The following is a 27,971-nucleotide window of genomic DNA, read 5'->3' as shown; positions in this document are numbered from 1 at the left end:
TTCCCCTCCTTTGCACCTCTTCTCTTTTGGTTGATTCTCTTGCTTAGTACTGATGCATACCTCACAGGCAAAGTATTACATACATTTTACCTGAATTGGTTGCTTTTAGCAGATGACAGTGATGTGAAAGAGTAAGAATGTTATATTTTTATGATATACTCTTATATTTTGAGCATCCTTTGGATATTGCATGGTGTCAAAATCACTTTCCATTATGTACATGAGGAAATGGTGGGGGGAGGGGGGGGGAGGGGGAGTCAGTTGCTTAGGGACATAATGTGTAGTCCCTGGTGATGGAAGGCCAGACTTCTTGCTCAAGGCTTGTGCTTTAGAAGAATCCTCTTCTGAATTACCTTTCTTTTGTTATTTTCATTAGTTTAAAATTATCTGATTTACAAATAGCTCTGTGATTATGAGACTTCGGGTTTTCACATCCTTATCATAAAAAACCAAATGTTTGCTTGAGAAGGTGGGGTAGATCTAGTCTCCCTTTATCTTGCCCCTGAGCACCTTAATTATCAGTCTTGAAAAATCTAGATGTGATCTTGGTCCTAGAAGAAACTGCTGGGACTTCCCTGGTGACACAGTGGTTAAGACTCTGCCTGCCAATTCAGGGGACACAGGTTCGATCCCTGGTCCGGGAAGATCCCACATGCCGTGGAGCAACTAAGCCCGTGCGCCACAACTACTGAACCTGCGCTCTAGAGCCCCTGTGCCACAACTACTGAAGCCTGCGCACCTAGAGCTAGTGCTCCGCAACAAGAGAAGCCACTGCAATGAGAACTCCGCGCATCACAACAAAGAGTAGCCCCAGGGCACTGCAACTAGAGAAAGCCCACGCACAGCAACAAGACCCAGCGCAGCCATAAATCAGTCAATCAATCAATCAATCAATCAATCTGCTCATGCTTCTTCCATTTAAAAAAAAAAAAAGAAGAAACTGCTTAGTGGATCTAGTTGTTTCCTTAAGTTAAGCTTTTACGGGTGAGGGATTAGAAAAGTCTGGTCTAGGACCTTAATTAGTACTTTTTCTGGAAATGACTGCCATGTAAAATTTTAAAATAGGCTTTATTTTTTTTAGAAGAGTTTTAGATTTACAGAAAAATTGAAAAGATAAAACAAAGTTTCCATATACTGGCGGCACCCCGGTCCCCCATTGTTAACATCTTATATGGAACATTTGTTGTAATTATTGAACCAACATTGATACATTTTTATTAACTAGAGTCCATACTTCATTCAGGTTTCCATAGTTTTTATCTAATATCCCTTTCCTGTTCCAGGATCCCACCAAGACACCACGTTACATTTAGTTGTCATGTTTCATTAGGCTCCTCTTAGCTGACCTTCCTTGTTTTTGGTGACCCTGACCATTTTGAGGAGTACTTGTCAAGTGTTTTGTAGAATGCCCCTCTATTGGAATTTGTCTGATGTTTTCCTCATAACTAGACTAGGGTTATGGGTTTTGGGGAGGAAGACCACAGAGGTAAAGTGCCATTTTCATCACATCACATCAAGGGTACATACCATCAGCACGGTTTATGACTGTTGATGTTGACCTTGATCATCTGGCTGAGGTAGTGTTTGTTTGGTTTCTCCACTGTAAAGTTACTCGTCTCCTCTTGCTTTTTTTCCGTATTCTTTGGAGGGAAGTCATTATGTGCAGCCCACACTTAGGGTGTGGGGATGCTGTGTGATATTGAATAAACATATTTAAATGGCACAACAGTTTAAAAATGTACCTGGAGTTAGTGAAATTTTTGTTTTTAACAAAAATATCACTGTTTAAATAAAACATTAAGCAATGTGCCTGCATTCAGAGATTTGGTTTGGCAAAAAGTTTCAAGCTTATTTTCATTCTGTGTTTCAGCCTTTGCTATTGCATGGCAGCTGTTAGGTGTTCCTCTTTACCTGCTTTTTGTGTTGTCTATTTGATAGTTACTTTTGAGAAAATAATATGAAAGGGAAATATGGGACATCATTAGTCAGAAACTCTTGAATAAAATTTGTTGATACTTTGATCTTCATCTATTGCTTTTCTGCACATGAAAATATTATTTCTAAAATTGAGGGCTTAGTTGATATGTAAATTATGATTAGAGACCAGAACAGTTCAGGACCCAAAATGATCAAGGGAAAGCACCTTGTCGGAAACCCCCATGACAATAAAGCTCTCCTTGTAGTTCCCATTTGTGTGTTTCAATTATAAGGCTTATGTTAAAATTAGATCAGAATTTCCATTGTAGACTCTCAATTTCATAGTTGTGTAACTGCCATACAAACTTGATTGTAAACAAAGGCCTTTAATGATGGGCCTGATTCGAGCAATTTAAGAAAGGGTTATTCAACTTGCAGGGTAGAAAATACATGTCTGGTTTCACATTTTAAGTTGAGAAATCGTGAAGAGAGGCTTTGATTTTAAAGAGGAACTTAAAATTCTTTTTCATATACTTTTCCAAATTTTCTATGAGGATGTATTATTTTATAATAAGGAAACTAAATGGAAAATAATAAAATTAACTTGTTAAATCTTGGCTTATATTTTAAAAAAGAAATTTATTTATTTATATTTATTTTTGTCTGCATTGGGTCTTCGTTGCTGCGTGCAGGCTTTCTCTAGTTGCGGCAAGTGGGGCTACTCTTCATTGTGGTGTGTGGGCTTCTCACTGTGGTGACTTCTCGTTGCAGAGCTCGGGCTCTAGGTGCACGGGTTTCAGTAGTTGTGGCACGCGGGCTCAGTAGTTGTGGTGCACGGGCTTAGTTGCTCTGCGGCATGTGGGATCCTCCCGGACCAGGGATCCAACCTGTGTCCCCTGCATTGGCAAGCGGATTCTTAACCACTGTACCACCAGGGAAGTCCCATTGGTTTATTATATTTTAAAAGAAAGTATTATTTTGACTGCTTTCCCCAAACTACTAGAAATTTGGAACTATTTAACTCCATTTACCTTCATTCACTTTTTGTGTTTTTGTTAAATAACTGAGTCAAGTTTAGAGAATGAAAGATAGTTATTACGTGTGTCTGTGTATATATCTTTGTAGTAAGTTGTAGTGCCAGTACTGTGAAGACGGCTCAATATTTGAGTTCCAATAGCTTGTGACTAGAAAAAAATTCTCTTTTGTCATTCACCCCTCTTGGGTTTATAAGCTACATACAGAAAATAATTAGGAAGATTGGGGAGGTCAGATTTTATAGGTCAGTGTATTTCTTTCCTAGGTCTGCTATAACAAATTACCACAAACTTCATAGTTTTAAATAACAGAAATTTATTCTCACAGTTCTGGAGGACAAAATCCCCAAATCAAATTGTCTAACAGGGTTGGTTCCCTCTGGAGGCTCTGAGGAAGAATCTGTTCCATGCCTCTCTCCCAGTTTCTGGTGATTGTTGGCTGCTCTTGGCTGTTTCTTGGCTTGTGGACGCATCACTCTAATCTCTGTCTCTGCCTTCACGTGGTCTTCCCTTCTGGGTCTTCTCTGTGTTTGTGTGTCTCAAATCTTCCACTCTTTTCTCTTATAAAGACACAGTCATTGGATTTAAGTCCTGGATGATCTCATCTGGAGATCCTTAACTTAATTGCATCTGCAAAGACCTATTTCCAAATAAGGTCATGTTCACAGGTACCAGGGGTTAGGAGTTAAACATATTCTTTCAGTTGCCACAATTCAACCCGCTACAGTGAGTAAGCCCCTTCCTGAATTTGCTAATAAGCACTGTAAAGCACTGTAAATTTGCTAATAAGCACTGTACTTTTACTAAATGGAATAACAGTTATAGAATCTGACTTATATGTATATAAATGTGATTCAGAATTTAGTTGCATGTTTACTTTCTCTTCATGTGGTTTGCAATTGATGTGGCATTCCTTCACTGTGAAATTAGGCTGTACACATGCAGACAAGTTATAATTTGTGACTTTAAATGGTGTGAGCAAAGCCTTGAATTCTGTGAGCATAGGCCATTTAGCTCTTGGCTTTTTAAACCTACATAGTTGGGTATTTTTGTAAGATGAATATTTATATGGTTCTTTTTGATATGAATCATGTCTGTCTCCACTTAAAAGAGTTTAAATTTATCCAGTGATCTAGTCTGATTTAAATTTGTGTGCCACAAGGAGGGACTTTAAAGAAACTACTGAGAATTGCAGGGTGGATAAATAGGATTAGATAATCAGAAGTAAGCAAGGTGATCCTTGGTGTGAATAGACAGAGCCACTTTCTGAGAAGTGCTGGCCCAGCCTCCTGGCATGTGGTTTGTTTGGAGAGACACTCTGGTGAGAGCATTCTCTCCTTCTCTCCCATTCTGAGATATGAAGGTCATGAGGAATTAAGTTCTTATTGTTATTAGGATGAAACAACAGCAGTATAGGCTCATTCAGGTAGTTTTTTAAAGTTTAGTTGTGCTGTAGACCCATAGCTGTAATATTTGACAATGTAATTTCTAAAAGCCCCTGCCCCCATTCTCTATCCAGAAGAGTCTGTTTTTTTTGTTTTTTTTTTTTTTTGGTAGCACTTATTTCAAAAATTGTCGCCTTCATTCTGCTTGTTTATGTATTGTCTCCTCCACTAAAAAGTAAGTTCTGCAAGTGCCAGAACCATGTCAGTTTTATTCTTATTCAGGACTATGTCCCAGTTTCAAAGTGGCAAAATACTTGTTGAATAAGTGAACTTAATGTATCATGGACACTTTAAAAAAATTACTTATTTAATTTATTTTTAAAATTTTTATTTGTTTATTTATTTTTGGCTGCGTTGGGTCTTCGTTGCTGTGTGCGGTCTTTCTCTAGTTGCCGTGAGCGGGGGCTACTCTTCGTTGTGGTGCGCAGGCTTCTCATTGCGGTGGCTTCTCTTGTTGGGGAGCACAGGCTGTAGGCGTGAGGGCTTCAGTAGTTGTGGCTCATGGGCTCTAGAGCACAGGCTCAGTAGTTGTGGCACTCAGGCTTAGGTGCTCTATGGCATGTGGGATCTTCCTGGACCAGGGCTCAAACCCGTGTCCCCTGCATTGGCAGGCGGATTCTTAACCCACTGTGCCACCAGGGAAGTCCCTAAATTTTATGTATTTATTTATTTTTTATACATCAGGTTCTTATTAGTTATCTATTTTATACATATTAATGTATATATGTCAATCGCAATCTCCCAATTCATCCCACCACCACACCCCCCTTTTTAAAATATTTATTTCTTTGGTTGTGCTGGGTCTTAGCTGTGGCAGGTGGGTTCCTTAGTGGTGGCTCACCAGCTCCTTAGTTGCAGCACGTGGGCTCCTTAGTTGTGGCATGCGAACTCTTAGTTGCGTCATGCATGTGGGATCTAGTTCCCTGGATCAAACCTGGGCCCCCTGCATTGGGAGTGCAGAGTCTTATCCACTGAACCACCGGGAAGTCCCTCATGGACGCTCCTGAAATTCATACATAGAGACTTACCTCATTCCCTTTAATGGCCGTTTACTGTACTATATATATTCTATATATATATATATATATATATATATATATATATATATATATTCTATAATGTACAGACTGTAATTCATTTAACTGTTCCCTGTTATGGACATTTAAGTTATCAATAGTTTTTCACAATAACAAACAAAGCTGCCCGAACATCTTGTTTGCGTGTATGCGTATCTGTATATGTATCTGCGGTAGCTTACGATGTTGCTTTCCTCCATTTATAGTATATTCCTGTAAAACAATTTAGCACATTTTAAAATGTACTATTGAAATAATTTTCAGGCATAATTGACCCTCTGTGGGACGGATCTTGGCTTAATCTCTTTGAAAGGAAGTATCATAACCGTTTTGTCCATTATGTATAGTAAGACTGGGAAGGAAAGCAACAGCCAATAGAGGATGAGATTAGAGCATCAAACTCTCTAGTAGTTCTCATTTCATTTAGAATAAAATCCAGAGCGCTTACCAAGACCTTCAAGGCTCTGCCCGCCTCCCTGTGAACTTTCTGAACTTGTTTGCTTGTTGTGTTGTAGTCATGCTGACCTCCTTGCTGGTCCTCTGACGTGTTACACATCCTCTCACCTCACTGCCTTTAACTTCGTGTCCTCTCTGCCTGGCATGGTCTGCCCCCAGGTAGCAGCATGGCTCACTCCCTCAACTGATGCAAGATTCTCTTAGATGTCACACTGTCTCTGACGCCTTCTTGGCCATCTTTTGCATTATCACATCCTCCCCTCTAGGTCCTGCTGCTGTCAGCTCCCTTGATTTTTATTCAGAGTTTTCATCATCTCTGATACATCATGTTTGTTGATTTGTTGATGGTCAACCGCCAAAAAACCGCAGGCTCTGTGAGAGCGGGGATTCCATCCTTAGCTCCTGACACATTGTAGGTACTCCATTAGCATCTGTAGATTGAGTGGGTTAGTGAGTGAACCTAAGGAAGATTCATGTGGAAGTTTTAAAAGTTTAGTAGAATGTGGGCTGGGAAAGTCATCACCCTCCTTTACTTCTGGTTTTGCTTCTATAGGCCCCTTTTCTGCTCTAGAAGAGATGAGAAATGAAAATGGGGTATAGGATATTCGTAGGTAGCAGTGGATAGAGGGGAAAGGAAGTGAAAAAGGAAGTAACAACCCAGGCTCTGGGGAGCAAAAGTTACAGCCAGAAGTGAGTTGGTCAGCTCCCTGCTTGCAGGGCAGCCTTTTGTTTGTAAGTTTGGAGAGGAAGAGAACCAATTTTCAAATGCCCATTTTGAGCTAAGCAGGGTACTGGGTACTTTACAGTGTCATTTCACCTGAACAGTAGCCCTTTCAAATAAGAATCATTATGGCCATGTTACAAGTCAGGAAATTGAGATTTAGGAGATTAAATAACCTTCCCCAGATCACATAGGTATCATCTCAGCTTTACAGATAATAGAACTTGGTGTCAGTGATGTGATTTGCTAAAAATCCTACAGCTACAAAGTAGCAGGAGCTAGGGCTTTAAGCAAACCATCCTGACTCAAGATCTGATATTCTATTGTGCCACAAACTTAAAACAAAGACATTTTCAATAGCACCTACAAATTATACTTGACACACTGTGGGAGCTAAATATGTCATAATAAAATTAGAGAGCTGGAAAGAGTCTTTTAAAAGATCATGAAGAGGAAATTGCTCATTTACAGCTAAAAGCCAGGAAAGAGGTTGACTCATCCAGGAACACTCACCTAGGTGTCGAGCTGGGACTAGAATCTAGGTTTCCTCACACTCCTGTGCTCTGCTTTTATTACTAAAGGGCCTATATTTAATCTGTCTGGGTCTTTTCCTTTGGTTCCTTCTTTCATTCACATGTTTCAGATTTCAAAACCTGCAAATTAATTTTCCCTCCCACTCATGTCTCCCAGCAACCCAGTTCTTTCCACAGGTAATTGAAGTTAAATAACAGTTTCTTGTGTATCTTTCCAGAGATATTTTATGTATATAAAGCAAATATTTAAACTGTGTGTGTTTATTTAAGGATGTGTCATGTGGATTACTCCATATTAGCACATGAAGTCATTCTTATACTTCTTTTTTATTGGCTGCACATGAAGTCATTCTTCTTCTTAATTTTTTTTTATTGGCTGCATTCATATTGAATGAATGTTTCATAATTTAACCAATTACTGAAGAACATTTTAAGTCCTTCCAGTTTTTTAAAATTAAGAACAATTCAGTAATGAATGACATTGCACAGGTCATTTCTTTCATGCACAGGTGTATCAGTAGAATAAATTTCTAGAAGTAAAATTGCTAGATCAAAGAGTATATGTTTTTGTATTTTTTTATATTGCCATACTTAGACCTTTATTTATTTATTTATTTAATATATTCTTTCAATCTGTGGCTTGCCTTTATTTATTTATGGCCATGCTGCTAGGCATGTGGGATCTTAGTTTCCCTACCAGGGATCGAACCCATGCCCCCTGCAGTGGAAGGAAGTGCAGAGTCTTAACCACTGGACCTCCAGGGAAGTCTCATTAGACCTTTATTTTTTCATTCATTCATTCATTCATTTATTTATGGCTGCGTTGGGTCTTTGTTGCTACGCGCGGGCTTTCTCTAGTTGTAGTGAGCGGGGGCTGCTCTTCGTTGCGATGTGCGGGCTTCTCATTGCGGTGGCTTCTCTTGTTGTGGAGCACGGGCTCTAGGCACGTGGGCTTCAGTAATTGTGGCACATGGGCTCAGTAGTTGTGGTGCACGGGCTTAGTTGCTCCGTGGCATGTGGGATCTTCCCGGACAAGGGCTCGAACCCGTGTCCCCTGCATTGTCAGGCAGATTCTTAACCACTGCACCACCAGGGAAGTCCCTAGACCTTTATTCTTAATGTAGAAATGGAGTGTTTTCATTTTGAATAAAGCTGTTTTTAACTGTCTTTCCTATTTGGCAGTAGCAGTTTACAGTTAAAAAAATAACTTATTTTAAGAGTAATAGGATTTCTTTTTTAAACTGATGCATGCTGATGCTTTGATGTTAATATGGCAGGTTAAAGAAAATGTAATGGAAGCAGTATTGCTTTGGAGTCAGACCTGGATTTGGATCTCAGTTCCACCAACCTACTGACCTTGTGACGTTTGGCAGGTCACTTAACTGCTGAGTCTAAATGATCTTATCTGCAAAACGGGAATAATAACACCAGCCTTATAAAGTTGTTGTCTAGAACTACCGTCTTTCATTGATTCTAACTCACACATTTTTTCTCCTCTACATTTTAGTATCTCTGACATTAAGCTGCTTCATAATCAAAGATGTGCCATAGTTGTTTTGGCATTTTTTTCATTCTTGGCATATAAAATAATGATGGGCTTAGAATTGACAGCATCTTAGATTTGATGAAGTAGGGCGACTCCAAATACTCGCACAAGGGAACTGTGCTAGGGCATTTCATAGGCAGAGGAAGTTCAGTGTGATGGGGAAAGCTCAGGGTTGGGGTAGGTGTGGATGGGTGTTAGGGAGGTGGGTATGGCAATGGAAATTTTGTTCTAGGCAAACATCACAGCAGATCCACTACACAGTGGGAGGATAGTGCAAATGACTGATGGAACACAGGAGCAGATATTACCCAGAAATGTGGGTATATGGAAGTTGGAATTATGGCAACTTGTTGGTGGGTAACAGGACTTTGGCTCATGGTTGAGATTTAGGAACTGTGTATTAATTTTTGGCAGGAAGATTTTATAAAATAATGGGACTGTTGGAGAAAATATTTGCAAGTTGTATATATGATAAAGGATTTGTATGAAGAATATATTAAGAACTCTTACACTCAACAATAAAATGACAGCCCACTTTAAAAGCGGGCTAAGATTTGAATAGACATTTCTCCAAAGAGGATATACAAATGGCAAATAAGCATGTTTAAAAGATGCTCAACATTCCATTAGGGAAATGCCAGTCAAAACTGCAGAGAAATAACTGCTTTATACTAGGATGGCTAGAATCAAAGAGACAGATGTTCAGTAACAAGTGTTGGTGGGGATATTGAGAAGTGAGAGCCCTTGAACGCTGCTGATGGGAATGTAAAATGGAACAGCCACTTTGGGAAACAGTTTGGCTGTTCCTCAAAAAGTTAAACATAGAGTTACCATATGATTCAGCCATTCCACTACTAGTTATATGTCCAAGAAAAACAAAAACATATGTTCACACAAAAGACTGTACATGAATGGTCATGGCAGTATTGTTCATAATAGCCAAAATGTGGAAGCAACCTGAATGTCCATTACCTGATGAATGGATAAATATAGTATGGTATATATCCATATAATGGCATATCATAAAAAGGAATGAGAAATGAAGTACTGATACATGCTACAACTTGGATGAACATTGAAAACATTATGCTAAGTGGAAAAAGCCAGAGACAAAAGGTCACATATTGTATGATTCCATTTATATGAAATGTCCCTAACAGGCAAGCCTATAGAGACAGAAAGTAGATTAGTCGTTTAGTGGCCATAGGAATGGGAGGGGATGGGGGAAATGGGAAATTACTGCTAATGGGTATAGGATTCCTTTTTGGGGTGGTGAAAGTGTTCTGGAATTAGATAGTGATGGCGGCTGCATAACCTTGTAAGTTAATAAAAACTATTGAATAGTCTACTTTAAATGGGTGAATTTTATGGTATGTGAATTATATCCCAATAATGCTCTTAAAAGCAAACAAACAAACAAAAATGTGGCCCTCGTTCTAGGAAGGGCCTGAGTTACTTAGCAGATTATTATAAGAAAAGAGTTCAGAGTAGAAGAAACCCAATTATAAGAGCTGGAACACATGTTGATTGGGAAAGTCTATTAAAAGGGAGGAGAAATGGTGATATTGGGGTTTGGGAGTAAAATAGAAGCAGTTATCAGCATTGTAGTATCGTGCCAAGGTCAGACGAGTAACAAAGCTAACAAAGCTGAGACTCTGAATGTAGATCTTGTAACAGTTGAAAATGTTTCTTGCCTGAAGCTGATACTGGTCCTCAGGTCTGTGTGGTGGGGCTGAGCCTGCAGAGAGGACCTAAGGGACTCCAGTGTGGGGAGGACCCTGGTATGGAAAGGAAGGATGCAGAGATGGGACCCAGGTTAAGCCTGGACAGTTTTGTGCCCCTAGAGGTTAGGGGCAGCCTCGTTCATCTAAAGTGTCCCACTGAGGGCAGCATAATGTTGTTTAGGCAGCCGTGGTCCACATGAGGTAGAGGTAAGAAAGGCTAACTTAACTAAGGTAATAGCTATGGGGATGGAAAAGATGGGGTGGGTGTGGAAACTCCCTAGGAGTGCAAGGTTCAGTCAAGGCAAGAACTGAAAGACACAAGACTTGTGCCTTGGTGTGAAAAAGGGAATGTCAGATTTACTCAGATTTCCCATGGGGATGGTGTGAGGTACATATGATACACAGGCTTATATGGCCCTCTTTGTTTATCTATTACTCTTTCTGCGCTAATTATCATTGTGCTTTTAAAAAATTGTTAGTTCTTATCCTTAAAACTTCCTGTAGGCTTTATATGTTATCTGTATAAGACTACAGTAATGGGGATGAGAGCAAACAACTATTAAGTTCAAGGAAGTGAAATAAACTTTATCATGCTACATGATAGAGGCCACTGGCTTATTGTTGCTCAACGGTTTGTAAATATTATGCCAACATTAGACATTAACTAGACATGACTGTCTAGTTATGTAGGTAGCTCCTGAGTCAAGCTTGACTTACATGCAAATAGTTGGTATACATGAATCGTGGCTGTAGCTGTGGCAGCCCTTTCCCTCTTGTTGACAGTTTTGAAAATCACTCACTGGCATTGTGAATGGAAAATGTTGTGTGATCTTGTCTACCCCATAGGTTAGCTTTACAAGTTGTAGGGTGGTGGAGGGCAGGGAAAGTGGAAAGAGGACAACCTTTCTCTTTTCTTCTCTCCTTTTAAAGCCTGTGGGTTTGGAAGGATGAAAGCTGTGAAGAATACAGGGAGCTGGCATCATGAAATGGCGGTTTACCCCCCCCAGAATAATTTTCCCTTCACAGAGTCTGAAGCTTTTCTTTTTCTTTTTGAACCGGAGGTAAAAATGTTACTGAAGGTTCATTTTGGTTTAGAATTTTGCTTTTGAAAAAGAGCAAGCATTTGCAGGGCTGGGGTGAGCTGTCTCATGCTGCAGTGTGCTCTCACTTGGACCGATAATTGTCTACCTGGTGCCTCTGGGTGAGAGCTAGGGTAAGAGTGTAGTAGTGGGGAGTTGGGGCAGAATGAGGAGGCTGGGTGTACAAGGGGTGCCCCAAGACAAGCTTTTCCTCCTTATAAGCGTAGCTTTGGCTGGCTCTGTACTCTGGGAAAGGAAACAAAACTCTTCTTGGGCCAGACGACTCTGCTTCAGAGGTTAGACTCAGGGTTAATAGTGGCTCAGGACCAAATTTCAACGGTAGTTTTTGTGGTCTGGCCTATGGACCTAAACACAGATTAGAACAGTTTTCCCCTGGGAAAATGAGCACCAAATAACTGACTTTAGAAACAAACTTTTGTAATAGATCCAGTTTGTAAGTTGACTTCGTACTGTACTTTTCTTAGTGCATACTAGACCCATTGATTTGCAAGCAGTTACTTTTCTTGAGGTATGTATATTATCGCTGAGATTGCACAGAAGTCACATGAAAGGTGCACATGGTGGCTTTAGACAGTCTGAGACAGCAACATTGACTGAAGGCCTAAGTTTTGTTAAAAAGACGCTAAAAGATTACAGGGTTTAGGGTAGCTTTTATTATTCTGCATTAGAGTTCTGGAGGATAAATTATGGAGATCTCTGTAATTATGCATGTTAGATTAAATGAAATACTCATTTCAATCAGGAAAAAAATATGTACTTGAGTGAAGGAATATCAAGCATATTGGAAACACTTGACATGAAAGTAAGGGAGGGTGTTGCAGGGAACAAAGGTTCTCTGTGACTTGACAGCTGCTGTTAAAAAGTGACACCAGGAAGCGCCCGACTCTGGCTCACAGCTGCCTGAAGTTGCTGTAGTCTTCTCTAGTGTTACCAGAGGAATTTGCACGGCTCCTGTTTTAGCAAACAGAGGCTCCTGATAGCTAACCAGGTCCTTATAGTGCTCTTGGAAATTAATTCCTAACTCCTCATTATGATCTTCATAATTACTGGGTTTTCCAGCAGAAAATATTTTGAGGCTCTCACTATGTTTGTGCAGAGTACCTTGCTTAATGCCAAAGAAGTTCTGAAAGGCGTGAGGTAGGCCTTGGATTCATCAAATCTAGTTGGACATATATAACAGGATTTTAACTGGAACTCTAACCTATTTTAGTTTCTCTTGAAGCCCCAAAGGCTGGGAATAAAGCAGTAGTTGCCAAGTGACTCTCATATTTCAAGGACTTGCATAGAAGGTGGCCTTAAATTGCTATTGCACATTTAGCCCATGCTTTATCTCCAGGAAGTAAAAGTGTGGAGAGTTAAGGGTTCTGAGACAAGGATGTTTTTTGGAGAGAGCTGTCAGTGTGCTGTGTGTTCTTTGTCCTTTCCCGCCTCCACACTCAGCAGAGAGGAGAGGATGCTTCTCCTAAGCCCCCTTCATTGAAGCCTAATGATGGGGGAAGCTCTAATAGAATCATTCTGAGAACTTGACATGTATCCCCAGGTGTTTGGAGAGCATAAGGATTAGTATGTGAATCTGTGGATTGATAGCAGAGAGAAAGGAAGAGGGCTGTTTAGTTAGCAATATGCACTTTGAAAGACAGTAGGTTTCCCTGAGTTTCTGGATGAAACCAGCTTAAAAAGCCTTCTAAAAAGAGACACTGTGCGTGGCTACCTAGAAGATGCTGTGAATCGGGAGGTGCCCATGGGAACCCCAAGGATTGAGAGTTGGAAGTGTAAATGGCCAGGACTCACTCATGTCCTGGGAATTGCACGTGGAGGGTCTCACTGGTGTACTCTTCCAGGAAGCCCGTAGGCCCTCATGAGAAAGTTAGCATGGACATCAGATTTCATTGGTGTGGTCTTTTCGAGCCCCCTTACTTCTCCTCACTCCTTCAGCTCCAGCCCTTAAGGAGCCAGAGCAGAGGCAGCCTTGCTGGGGGCAGAAAAGATGCATAATAATATGGGGAAAGAGAGAAGATGACTGGTCTTAACTATCCCCACACCCCTGTCCAATCGCAGACGTCTCAGCTCTGTGTAGAAAGGGGAGAAAGAAACTTTAATTTAGATGAGTATTGACTAATGCAATTAAGACGCTGTACTAGAAATCTTAATTATTATGTTTTTTCTTTTTTTTCAGTTTTTTTAAATTGAAGTATAGTTGATTTACAGTGCTGTGCCAATCTCTGCTGTACAGCAAAGTGACTCAGTTATACACATACATACATTCTTTTTTAATATTCTTTTCCATTATGGTTTATCACAGGATATTGAATATAGTTCCCTGTGCTATACATTAGAACCTTGTTGTTTACCCATTCTAAATGTAATAGTTTGCATCTACCAACCCCAAACTCCCAGTCCATCCCTCTCTTTACCCCCCTCCCCCCTCCCCCTTGGCAACCACAAGTCTGATCTCTGTGTCTATGAGTCTGTTTCTGTTTTGTAGATAGGTTCCTTTGTGCCATATTTTAGCTTACACATATAATTGATATCACATGGTATTTGTCTTTCTCTTTCTTACTTCACTTAGTATGATAATCTCCAGTTGTATCCATGTTGCTGCAAATGGCATTATTTCATTCTTTTTTTAATGGCTGAGTAGTATTCCATTGTATATATGTACCACATCTTTTTTATCCATTCATTTGTCGATGGACATTTAGGTTTGTTTCTATGTTTATTTGCATTTGTTATTTGTAGACTTTTTAATGATGGCCATTCTGACCTGTGTGAGGTGGTACCTCATTGTGGTTTTGATTTGCATTTCTCTAATAATTAGTGACACTGAGCATCTTTTCATGTGCCTACTAGCCATCTGTATAGACATCTTAATTATTGAAATCACAATGTTCTTGGGGTTGAAAGTAATTGAACAACTATTTATAATTGAAGAATGATTGGAAAAAATTAGGAGATTTGCCTTAGATTTCATTCAGGTGCAAGGAAGAACTTGCGCATAGAAGAGCTTTGAAGGAACGTTTTATGCTTATAACCTGTTGAGTTTATTAGCTCAGTGTTTCATTTATATCTTCATATATACACATACATGAAAAGATGAGCAATTATAAAGGAAATTTTAAGTACCAATTACATGGTATACGTAAACCTTGATATACGTATTTTCCAAGTCACAACTTTTAATGATAAGGTAGACTGTTTGAAGTTGGGAAAACCCAGACTATCATCACCTTAAGGGTAAGAGGAATTCAGAGCATACCGAGATCATTTTCTGGTTGGAGTACTGGAGGCCTTGCAAAGAAAGTAAGATGTGGTTTGGGCTTCATTAGCTATAACTTAAGGCTTACTGTGTATCATAGGCTGTGCTGTAAAAATACTCCACATACATTATTTTTACTTTTTACAACAATCCGGCAAGGTTAGTATTATTTCCACCTTACAGACAAGGAAACTGAGGTTCAGGCAGATTAAATGAGGTGCTCCAGTTTCCCGCATCTGGTAAAGGTGGTAGAGTTGTATCCTGGTCGGTGACTCACACCTCAGGCTCTTCCCACTTCACTCTGCTGCCTCCCTGGCGGCTGCACACCAAGATCCAGTGGTGGAATGGGCCGGGATAAGCAGGAAGAGGAGTGGTGCACACACAGCATCACTGGTGATCGCAGCTGTTCAGTCCCTCGGGGCAGCTCTGTGAGCAGCCCTAACCCTTCACCATCCCCCTTCCTTGTGCCCACTTTCTGCCTTCTGGGTTTCCTTTTCCATTATCCTTCAGTGCCACATCTGAAGTGGACACTGGAATATGCCCTCCTTAAATTAGCCCTGTTCTCACTCTTTTCTGTTGAGAAAATGGGCTTTAGAGATGTTAATCAAACTAAGAGGAAGTAGAATGGCATCTGTGTTTGAATTTCAGTTCTCTCAAACTCCGTAGCCCATACGTTTTCTTCTCATCCTGCTGCTTCTAGTGAAGACTTTATAAATGCATGTATTAATAGAAAGCAAGCCCTCCTAAAACCTCATGTTTGGGTTTATTTTATCATAATTTAAAAAACAATAAAGGTTTTGTGGCTAGAAATAATAATAGGAAAATACTGACTTAAAGTGGAGAGGAGCCAGAGAGCCACAGAATTTTGTGTCTAGAATGTTTCATGACCTGGGTTCTGTGTGTCGCTTGGGGGAAAAGGGAGAGGTGAGCAGGATCTCAAGAAAGGTAAGAAAGGAACATGAAGTTGTTAGTCTTGGTTTTCCTTGTTCCTTATTTTTCATGGTACTTTTACTCCTTATTTACAGGCCAATAAAGGAATGAAAGATTTGAAATTTTATGAATTATATTAAATAGCAGGAATTCTGAAACATTCATGAGGATAAGAGCTGAACTTAAATTGTAGTTCTTCTCCTTATTAGCTGTGTGACCTGGAAGAGGTAACATAATTCTGTGCCTCATTTAAAAAAAAAATCTGTTAAGAGGGAAATATATATCTAAAGGATCATTGTGAAAATTAATTGGGAAAATTTTATATGTATCAGTTATAAACTGCTTGCCACATAACAAATGCTCTATAAATGATGACTCCTGTTACTGTGATGGAGAATATTTCATTTGTTTAAAATGGGATCAGTGGAAGCAGGAATGGAGGGTGCGTATGAGTGTACTTTAACTCCAGAGAGTCAGGGTGAGTAGAGCAGAAGGAACATTGGCCAAAAGCCTGGAAACCTTGCTTTTAGTGCTGGATCTGCTGGTGATTTGCTCTTTAAACATTAGGCAAGTCACTCTACCTCTGACAAAAATCTCTGTCCTCATGGATCTTATATTCTAGTCGGGTTGGGGGAAGCATGGACAATCAAAGTGAAAATGTAAAACATAAAGAGGACTGCAAAATAGTCTGGCCAAGAAAAAAAATTCAACTTTCTAGGTGAGTTAGTTGGTCTTGAGTAGAGTGAGGTGAAAGCTCAGGACTAAAAACGATCCAGTTTATTCTTCCCTTGATTTGACCCTTCCTGTAGTATTTAATGTGCTACCACCAGATTTAAATTTTTTAAAATAATATATGCAAAAGTAGAGAGAATAGTATAATATACACTCGTATACACATTACCCAGATTCAGTAGTTGTCAAGGTTTTCCCATACTGTTTAACCAGTTTCCTTCCTCTGCTCTCTCCCTTTCCCCTCTTCTTTCCTATGTGTTTAGAGGACTCCTAAGAATCGTGCTGTGTTCAGAAATGCCCTGTCATTTGTTTACAGCTCCCCAGTGGCACCTTAGGTCTAACCTCCTGTCCTTTTTATATGCGAAGGTGGTGGACTTTAACCAGTGAGCTGGATTTACTGAGTTTCCCAGAATCTCCAGTAAATTACCCAACCCAAAGTGTAGACCAGGCACCGCTCTGTGGCAGTGCTTGGGAACTACACTTTCACCAGCAGCTCGGTGTCTGGAGAGAGTGACTTGTCACTCCTGCCCACTAAATGCAGAAGTTGCCTCAGCTTATTCTCTTTCCTCCCTGGGCTCCTCCTTATCTTCCTTAAGGCAACTTCTTTGAATGGGAAGAGAACGAAGTGGCAATTCTCTTAAGCCAAGCAGAGCTCCTGTTGTGCAACCTAGTGGCATATATGCAGGAATAGCATTCCCAGCTATCACTATTCTGTTACTGAGAGCTTTGGACAACCCTACTCAGATCAGAGTTTATCAGGGAAAGTCTCCCTGTCTGAATGGGACAGCTTCCCTAATCTTAAACTTTTCTCCATAAGTCCTAACAACCTTAAAGAGACTTAGGTCCACATTTGCCCTTCTTACTACCTGGAAGGCATCCCACTCATTGAAAGGAGGCATTCCATTTCTTTCTGGCTGAGATTCTTCTCCATGCATCCTTTCCTGTGTTTTCAGGAAAGCACATTACTTTCTCCACCCCCGACCCTCATTACCCCTTTCAGTGGACTGAACTCTTGTCCACTGTGCTTTCCTGCCTTTGCCTGAGCCTCTACTGTCTTCCACAATGCAGTGCTGTGTTTTGGGTTTTTTTTCTTGCTTTCTGCTACAAAATATCCTTTCTGGGCTGTGGTTGGTAGCTTTTTTCAATTTCAGGAGAGAGACTGTTTTCAGGCAAATTGCTGGGGCTCTATGTTTATAAGTGAATTGTACACATAGTTCCTATGTATGACTGCAGTATTAACTGCTTAAATTTTGTTACCTTCTGAACAAGCATGTTAGTCGCATTTCATGCTGTTTCTGTTCTTTGGCCAATACGATTAATACTCCCCATTCCCCTTGCCCCCAGTCACAGCACAATTGCTAGATGTGTAAAAAACAGTGGGTTCTGTGAAAGTAAGGACCTTGTCCTTGGGATGCCCCATAAATAATTGTTGAACAAATGCATGAAACCAAGAGCAAGAGCAATCAGCAGAAGGGTTTCAGGTCGTGAAAAATAACACTTTGAATGGTGAGCAACACACATCAAACTGGAGGGCTTTGTGAACTGTGTAAAGAAAGGGCTGAATCCTATAAGCAGTGGGGAACCATTCATGCATTTTATAGAGGTACAATTTGTATATGTACAAAAAAGTGCACACATCTTAAATGTGCTGCTTGATGAGTTTTTACATATGTATATACTTGTGTAATTACTGCTCAGACCCAAAAAATATTTCCAGAACTCCAGACGGGGAGCTTTTATCTTGATACACAACATTTTGGATACCAAGTTTGGTCTGTGGTATAACTAGGATTGGAATTATAACAGCTGTTCCTGGTATTAGCACATCTTTTTACTTGAATAAAAATGTTAGTTCATACCATTTTATTACATGACAAAAACAGTACACTGACTAACATTTATTAATCATCAGCATGTCTTGGCGCTTTATATTCATTACTTCATTTTATCTGTTCCATGGGGTTTTGTTACTATCCTGTTTTACAGATGCTGAAGGTTAAAGAGGTAAAGTAACTTACCTTAGGTTCCACAGCTAGAAGGTAGCAGAGTTAGAATTAAATCCAGGACTGCCCATCATCAGAGACTGATTTCTTGTTGGTGATCTGCTGCCTCAAATATCTGGGGCCCAGGTTTAAGTAACAAAAATGTTATGTCTTTGTGGTAGGAGGTAATGGTTATCTTTCTTAGCTGCACACGATGGTTGCTGTTTTTAGGCACATTATAACCTGTGGCTTATTAGAATTGTGAGAGGGAAAGGGATCTTTGATTCTGTGACAGTCAGGCCTCAGAGTAATGTTCCTTAAGATGGATCTTTATGAGGGAGGATGATGCTCTCAGTGAGGATGGCTCTTTAAAATCGGTATGTAGCAAGGTCTCTACAAATTTTGAAAATAGGACACAACACAGATGAAATGTAGACCTAAATATCCAGAAATTCCAACAATTAATTTGTCTTAAAAATTAATGAGTGGAGGGCTTCCCTGGTGGCGCAGTGGTTGAGAATCTGCCTGCCAATGCAGGGGGCACACGGGTTCGAGCCCTGGTCTGGGAAGATCCCGCATGCCACGGAGCGGCTGGGCCCGTGAGCCACGATTACTGAGCCTGCGCGTCTGGAGCCTGTGCTCCGCAACGGGAGAGGCCGTGACGGTGAGAGGCCCGCGCACCGCGATGAAGAGTGGCCCCCGCTTGCCGCAACTAGAGAAAGCCCTTGCACAGAAACGAAGACCCAACACAGCCATAAATAAATAAATAAATAAATAAATAAATAAATAAATAAATAAATAAATAAATAAAAGAGTATCTACACATTTAAAAGTTAACATTTAAAAAAAAATTAATGAGTGGAATAAATGCATGCCAGTGTTAGTGAAGTGGCAAAATTCTTATAACATTAAGATTGTATTTCAAGAGCTAAGACATCCAAAGAAAATATGAAACTTCCACAGTCACAGAAAGGAAAAACAGTTTATTTTAATTGCCCTCTAAGTTGCTTAAACCAACAATCCTCTATATGTGTTATTTTTTAAAATTTGGTATCACAATGCAAAAAAACCCGTCACATTGAAAGAGTTCTAGCTATTATACATGACTTGGACATTTGAAAAAATATATTTAATATTTGTCCATTGTGTTTTCAGACAAAGTGGGAGGGACATTTTGGCACATTTAGGCATAACTTGGGAGTAGTCAATGAAACTTAGGTTTTACAAGATGAAAGCATGGCAAGAAGTGTCAGATTACTATGGAGAAACATGTTTCAGGAAACTAATCTTAAGATATAAATAGCATGCTTTATCCAGCTTGCTTGGTGAAAGACTGCTGTTTTGTGTTGTTTAGAGTAGTGGATACAAAGAATATTGTTATTGCCAGTTGTATTTACTTTTTGAAGAGGTGTGGGTGCCAGAAAGTCAGTTCAGGATTGTTTTGATGTCTGTGTATTTTTGAATGGGGATGGGGTGGTGATGGAGATGGCTTTCTACTCAAAGCTGCTCCTGTTGGTAAATGTTTTTGTTTTCAATAGACGTTGTTTAATAAATCATGCATTTAAATGAAGCCATCAAAAAGGAAATAGGATTATGGATGCCGAATTCTGTAATTAAAGTTAATCCAAAAATATAAATAAAAAACAGAAAGTGTCATTCACAAATAAAATAAATATGTAGAGTCATGGTAGCAAGCAGATCAGTCTCCCTCCCGCCGCCAAACCAGGAGTTTCTTTGCTGCCCTGTTCAGAGTGCCTACTTCTGAGTAGCTTTCTGGTGTTTGCACAGCTCACCATGCAGGGGTTGTCACTTAAGAATGATGTGTCTCTGGAGCCAGCAGGTCCAGCTTCCAGGAGCCCTTGCCTGAAGAATGACTGAACACCTTTGGCGCCTGTCCCTAGCATTAAGCTGCCTTCTTCCAAGTCATCCCTCAGATTTTGTAATGAGCTAGTGGCAAAATAGGCTGTGAGGAAGTCAGTCAAGAGGGACAGAGCGAAGGAGATACTCAGAACTGATGTCAGTATCCTAGTTAGTGCCCTTCTGTATGAAGGGGGAAATAAGTTGTCTTTCAGATTCTTGTTTCTGTTTTTTTTCTAAAACCTTTAAAAAAAGATTGTGAAATGTAACATACAAACATTAAGTGGTTCGCTAAGACTCTTCCCTTCTTACTCTGTCTGCTACCTTAACTGTCCTCCTTCTGGTGATGATATCATAAGATAATAGTTGGGTGGCTTTGCTAACAGAAGAAGAAATAGAAGTTAAGATGAAAAACTAACAAAAATATTAGTGAAAGAATAAGTTTGAGATCCACAAAGATGAAAAAAAATCCTGAAATCATTTCCTTAGGATAATACACAAGGCAGCTGAAAGGGAACTCTAAGACAAGGTGTGCGAAAAGTGGAGAAAAGAAGATGAGGCATTGAATCAGGCAGACTTCGTGTTATCCTGTTTGTTTCAAACTACTTTGTTCTAAGGACTGATGCCTGCCATCGGGTTGCAGATAGACCTGAATTATAGCTTACTGTGTTTTTCTAGTTTTTCTGGAATTTGAGATCTAGAGTCTTAGGTGTATATAAGTTAATTATGAAAAGAAAAACTGCAGTAGATCTTTTACAGTCTTCTTGCATATTTCAGATGAAAATTCAGAGATATTTAGTACCCTTTCTCTACTTGAAACCTGCTCTGAATAGACTTCATTTAATGGGGAATTAACATAGTAGGATAAACCTTAATACAATGAAAATATTTTGATTAATTCTGGATAAAGTTACATTGGTACTTGGGCAAGTAAAGATAAATTTTAAAATAAGGTTCTTTTTCTTACAGTCCTATTTTGTAACGGATTATGATCCAACCATCGAGGATTCCTACACAAAGCAGTGCGTGATAGATGACCGGGCAGCCCGACTAGATAGTAAGTAATCTTCCTTTATTTGATGGTTCACGTAACATATTTTTAAAAGTAAGCTTTGATGTTTTGCTAGGTTAAATACTACAGTTGAAATGTTAGATGATCTTGAATATAAGCCCATCTCTTTCATTAGTTTTGGTTGATGAATCTGCATATTAGGCAATTTAAATATTCCTCAGTAAATGTTATGTAAAACAGTAATTGGATTGAGCTTGTTCTGGTGAAATTGGTCACGTCACTGTAACTTGCTGAAGTTGTGTTTGTTGGGACATTTGGAAAAAACATGAGGTTTCGGCTCTTCCTACCTTTTGATGAAGGCTGAAATGGGTGAAGTAAATATAGAAAAGCTTCAATATTTGCTAACTTGCTTAGAGTTTATAGCACAGAGGCCTTAGCAAACAGTGTTTTGTGCTTGGCTAAACTTTTCACCCCTCCACAAAAGGAAGCCCTGTTCTTTTAACTTTTATGATTCTTTTATTCACAGAGATCAAGAAATACATTAGCATCTGTACATTCAGTATGGTATTTGGGGGGTGGGGTGGACCAGCATTTCTTTCTTGAATTTACAGGTATCTTTTTCAGTTCTTTTCATGGAGGAGGTAAACATCAAGAGACTTCAGAGGTTATCTGACTGTCTGCCTAGATGTATTTGATATTCTTAACCTTGTAATTGCTATGCTAATATATTCTAACTACAAAATCAATCTGCACTGATGAAGATAACTCTGAAACTGTCTGCCATTAGAATATATTTGTCTTTAGCATTGAATATAAAGTACTAAAAGGAGAATGCCATTTTTTAAATTATACTAAGTATGATGTGCTCCAGAGGACCCAGTTTAACTGGGCCTGCCCTTGTGAGGAAGCCATTTTTGTAAGATGAAAATACGAACATAATTACATTTCTTGTTTTTTCTTTAGTTCTGGATACAGCGGGACAAGAGGAGTTTGGAGCTATGAGAGAACAGTATATGAGAACTGGCGAGGGTTTCCTGTTGGTCTTTTCAGTCACAGATAGAGGCAGGTTTGTATCACTATTCAATTGTAGGTCTCCTGTTGATGTCTAGATCACTATTTCATTGAATTTGCATTCTTGTTTTTATAGAAAAAGGAAAAGTAATAAAGTAGTAAATGGAGCACGGGACTCTGAATTCTGATAGTTGACCAAATTGATTAATTTGTTTTTGTGTTTTTAGTTTTGAAGAAATCTATAAGTTTCAAAGACAGATTCTCAGAGTAAAGGATCGTGATGAGTTTCCAATGATTTTAATTGGTAATAAAGCAGATCTGGATCATCAGAGACAGGTGAGAAGGAATTTTGCTATTGGGAAGCCAATTATTTGTAATCATGTAAGTGAACAGATATGTTTAATGAGAAAGTGGCATGATCAAAAACACTGTGCTGAGTGTGGCACACTGGATTTTATAGAGGTCCTGTAATAGGTGACAAATAAAAAGGAAGTAGATTTGGGGACATGACATTTTTACGTATTATACAGAACTTCAGTGAACTCTATAAGCCTGCAAGTATTTGCACCAGCTCCATTCACATGTTGTAATTTCTTAGGTAACACCCACAGCTCTAATTTAGTTAGATACTCTTAAACTTACCTGTAATTCAGTATTAATGCTACATTACCTCATTTAGAGAATGACTTTGATTTAAATTACAGTATTTGGATTTTTCCTAAGTCCCATTAATGACTGAATTTTCTGTTAATTCTTCACACATGGGCAGCTCTAACACCAGTAACCTGCAGGAAAATAATATTTTTAGTATTTAGTAGCAGGCTTGTTTATACTCACTTGTTCTTACCCACTTATTTCACATTTAATTTTAAAAACATTTTGGTAAATATTGGCCTCATCTTTTTGTGGGGGGAGGAACAAGATCAGATATAAATTAATGGAGGCTCTACATTATTTGGGGGTTCTTTTGGTGTCTTCATTTCTTTTAGGTCTTTAGTCTCTATCCCACATCTGGAATACAATTGTTTAAATACTTAATTTTTGCTGGTATTTAAGTTCTCTTTTGTTTTTATATAACCTTGTGTTAACAGACTTTTGTGTTAACAGATTTTGATTGAAAGTGCAAACATCAGGAAAAATTGGTTGATAAACAGCATTGAGGATAGCCTTCCATTTTGTAGTTAACTATTATTTAAAACATAATCTTTGATTTGTGTGCTCTATTTGTAAAGTTTTGTTGAAGGTATACCAAGTTTAAAGCATGAACTTAAGAGAATGATATTGTTCTAATGCTAAGGTTTAGAAATGGTTACCTGATGTAGAATGAATTTTACTGTCAGACCTCTTTCAAATCTGAATTATTGTAAACTTAAGGTGAAAACATTCAATCTTCATTTCAAACCAGTATAAGCTGTTGGAAGTAATTTAGGATATGACATTGCTCACATCTTAAAACCTGGAGTAGACAGTCCATCTTTTTTTTTTTTTCTCATTTATATTTTATTTTTTGGGGACCATTTCCTTCAGTGTTTCTGAATCTAATTATGTTTATTAAATATTGCCCAGTAGAACCTTTTTACTGCTCTTCTCAGGCCTTTCTAGTACTAGAAACACTTTTAGATGTCATTGGATCTGGGGAATAATGGCAAAGTAACTCTGCAGGGAGCAAGCAGTTCTTGCCCTATCTAATGCTAGTTAGATATGTTTCCTGCTGTGATTTTTCTCAAACTTTTTTATGGTGGTAACTCCAGTAAAGGAATAAGTGGTAGGCCTGGGGTGAGGTGGGAATCTTCTATAGTTTAGGCAAGATTAGGGAGAACAGAGGAAAGGGAGTATGTCCACCAGAACTAAACAAGTCTTGCTGTGATTAGCTTGGGGGCAAGGGGTCTGTATGAGTTACTTTTAAGTCATTTATATATTGAAGATTGCCAGTATTTGGAGTGTGGTTTCCATCTGTCTGCAGATATTAACGTATTGTGGCACTTTGGCTTTGTTTTTACCATAGATTTATAAATTTTTCATCTAAGTTTTTTTCTTTTTATAAAAGTAATAGATTTCAGAGTAAAATAAGAACAAGGTGGTAAGAGAAGCAATATAGGGGATGATAAGTTTAATATTTCCATCCCCTTAAAGGTAAGCAATTAGCTTGGAGTAAGTTCTTAATTTCTCTGGTTTAAAACATATACATAGACATTAAGTACTATGTACATGCTGAAAAGTTGAAATGTATATATATCCAAGGGAGAAAAGCAAATGGCTGAAAACTGCTTAGTTTTCTGCTCATTCCTATAGATTCTCCTCTCTGAAGGATAGGCACAAAGAAACATTTTATTCCTCCCATGCTTTGTGTTCTCTTTTCTAGGTTCCTTCACCCTGCACTCAGGCGTAAAAGTCATCATCATTACTCTTATGTGAGAGCCTTTAATGCTGACTGGAAATCCTACTACGTTTCTCTAGTCTATTCATTTCCCACTTGTTTGGATGATTATTACTTACTTTCTATTTTTAAATTAATAACACTTTCTTCCCCTTCCTCATCCTCAGCAGATTGATGATGAGTGGTATTTTCCTATTTCACTGAGAAATTTTTACATGTTCCCAAGCTCCACATGCGCTAACCTAAGGGCGCGTATGCCCCATTAATTCTGCTTCCTCCCACTTGCATGGATAAACTTCACCTCCCTGACCAGCCTCTCTGATAGGCACTGAAGCCCATCCGTTCCTCCTCATGGGCATCACCCCAGCAATTGTTCCATCCAGGTGTTCCATTTCTCTCCTGCATGATTATTCCCATCAGCATGCAACATGCTACAATGCTCTCACCTTTAAAACAAAAAGTAATAACCACAGCAAAAGCTAATCTCACATTCCTCTCCGAGAACCTTTTTTGCTGCTCCTCCTAGTAAGCAAAACTCCTTAGAAGCGTTATCTACGCTCGCTCTCTACTTCCTTTCCTTTCTTTTTCTTGTTTGCACTGACTGCAGGCATGTAGCACCCGGTCAAGGTCACCACTTGCGCAGATGTAACATTTGACACAGTTACCCACACTTTCCTTTTTGAAACACTTCGTTTACTTAGCTCTGGAACACCATTCCCTATGCATCCTCCCCCCTCCCACCTCCTTTTGTTGGTACTTCCTTGTCTTTCTCAGGTGTCTTAGGGCTCAGGCACACTCTCTTCTGTGTACATTCTGTGTCCTGGATGTACAAAGACAAACATGCCTTACCCCTCCAAGCCTTGAGGGCCATACTTGGTGCAGTTGAAATTGAGATGCTGTACTAAAGGTTTTTACCTTTTAAAAGTCTCTTCAGAATTAAAGATGATGTTCTGTAATGCCTTGGCACCCTTACTTGCTCTACCAACTGATCCTGGACAGGCCACAGGCACCTCATAATAACTTCTTCCACTTGTTTGGAAATGCTGACTTTTTGGTCATCTCTTTAGGTCAGTGACCAGTCTGGCTTGCTCTTAGTTGCTGATCAGCTTGTTCTTTTCTGCCTTTGTCTTAGGCTCTACCCTTTGGACTTTCTCTAGCTTCTAGCCCGTTTTCTCTTACATAGCAAATGCCAGTTCCCCATGTTCTTTGAATTTGTGGGTCAGCCCTGGGCATTCCTACTACTGCTCCTGAGATTCTGAACACATGAGGGAGGGGAGATCAGCCAGAAGAGGCTTTGCCTATTTCCTTTTGACTTCTGTATCTCTGTGGACTTGCTTCATCCACCCACCTATTCATCCAATTTTTTATAGAACACTTTCTAGGCACTTACAACAGAGCAGTAGAAAAAACAAGGTCACCGAAATAAAAAGAGATCTGTAGAATTTGAATGGCAGTGTTACCACATACCTGGGCTCTTAGAGATACATTGATCATTTTGTTTATCCTGTCAGAGGTATAGGAAGAAAATATGGGTAAATGATTTACTTGCCCTTGCTAAAATGTAAACGTAGGTAAATATGACAACATATTGATTCTGAAATTTCATACAGCAGCTGTGTGTGGGCTTGGACTGTGGACTTCATGATAGCTCTGATTTCAAGTTCCTTGTCCTTGACTCAGCCTCGTCTAGAAATCAATGGTTTTTTGCCTTTTTAAAAAAATTTGTTTTTGCTTTTTTGATTTTCCCCCTTTTACCTCTCCTGGCTTGCCTCAGTTTCTCCCTTTCCTGTCCCCCTTGTTAGGTACTTAATTTCTACTGGCCACCATTAATTCCAGAAAGGAGCCCATTACACTTATAACAATAGATTACTTAAGTATATTAATCCCTACTCCTCTTATCTGTAAGTACCTTGACCACAATGTGCCCTGCAGCCTCCCAGGAAGAAGAACCCCCTCCCCCCAACAATAGAGTAAGGGTCTTCTCTGGCCTTACCTGTTTGTGCCTTGTCTGCATCTAAAAGATTTGTAAGCGCCATGACGGCTTCTCAGTTTTGACCACTTAGTTTTGTTCATGTTTTGTCCTTAGCACAGAGAACAAAGGTATGCACTCAATATACAGTTGCTGAATGAATGAATCAAGGCATCAGTGAATCAAGATGTGGTATTAATATGATGACTCTTTCTACATAATAGATATTTTTGAAAAACAAAACAAGGTTTGCTTCTGTAAACTTAGGTTATTCATTTACTTGACACATCCCTAAGTGACTATTGCAGATGTTGTACTCTATTCCTATTAAACTTAGTCTGTTTAATAAAATTGCTCTCATCATTCCCATTTTGCTCTTCTCTATTTAGAAATACGTATTATTAGATAAACTCATGTTATTGTGGATTTTCACAAATATTCATTTGTGCCTTAGAACTGAGTCCCATTGGAGGTTCCCAAATGGTAAATCTGAATTTCTTGCATCAGGTTCACCTTTGTTGTTTAAAACAAAACATTTCTGGTAGCACTCAGACCTACTAAACCAGAATATCCAGGCTTAGGATTTGGTATCTTTGTAAAATTCTCTGGGTTGGGGAACCTCTAGGAAATCCTTGTTTGTGTAGCTTTCAATCTTCTGTTGATTTCTAGCTTCACAATGTTTTGGCTTTGGTACATGTGGTGTTCTTTTTGTCATATTTTTTTCCTTTGGTGGTAGTGATGCTATTTTTACTTCTTCGTTAAAAGTATGCTACACCAGTGAGCTCATAAGCAGCTTTATGTGTGGTTAGAGATTTCTTGACCAGAAATGTGTGTATGAACTTTGCTGACCTCGATTCCTGGAAGACTGATGTGAGACCATGCTTTAAAAATAAATAAATGAAGCACATAAACAGTCTTAGCCGTGGGATTGTTTTATCATCTAGACCGTTAATTCATTAATTTTTCTTAATTGTATAAAGATAGGTCATTTGCTGTTTCCCTCTGGCCGAATTACATTATGTAGGTGGGATAGGGCAAGGTAGCTTTCTAAAGAATAATTGAGCAGAAATACAAAGAACAAAATTCTTAAGGACATACATTTCCCTCCCCCAATCAAATTACTTTATATTAGTAAAGTAAGTAATTTATTAAGATTGACATGTCGCAAAAATTTATTTTTACTTTTCTTCTTTTATATCTGTTTTCTTTTACTTCAAGATGTACTTATTTGGTCATACTCTATTTCCTTAATGTATATTTATTAAATAACTACTATGTGCTCTTCTAGGCTCT

The 27,971-nt window shown here is 39.1% G+C and overlaps 1 protein-coding gene across 2 annotated transcripts in view; it reads left to right on the top strand.

The window, feature by feature from the left end:
- RRAS2 (RAS related 2) overlaps positions 1 to 27,971 on the top strand; it is a 117,670-nt gene that overhangs the window by 80,359 nt on the left and 9,340 nt on the right. For both annotated transcript variants that reach the window (XM_059931187.1, XM_059931186.1), the window contains exons 2-4: positions 21,279 to 21,366; positions 22,285 to 22,387; positions 22,560 to 22,668. In XM_059931187.1, coding sequence (XP_059787170.1) covers positions 22,320 to 22,387; positions 22,560 to 22,668 — 177 coding nt within the window. In that variant the 5' untranslated portion in view covers positions 21,279 to 21,366; positions 22,285 to 22,319. The remainder of the gene's footprint in view (positions 1 to 21,278; positions 21,367 to 22,284; positions 22,388 to 22,559; positions 22,669 to 27,971) is intronic.

Source organism: Balaenoptera ricei, chromosome 8 (assembly GCF_028023285.1).
Source record: "Balaenoptera ricei isolate mBalRic1 chromosome 8, mBalRic1.hap2, whole genome shotgun sequence".
NCBI lineage: Eukaryota > Metazoa > Chordata > Mammalia > Artiodactyla > Balaenopteridae > Balaenoptera > Balaenoptera ricei.
The sequence above is the reverse complement of the archived record's forward strand: the minus strand, read 5'-3'. Positions and strand labels throughout refer to the sequence as shown.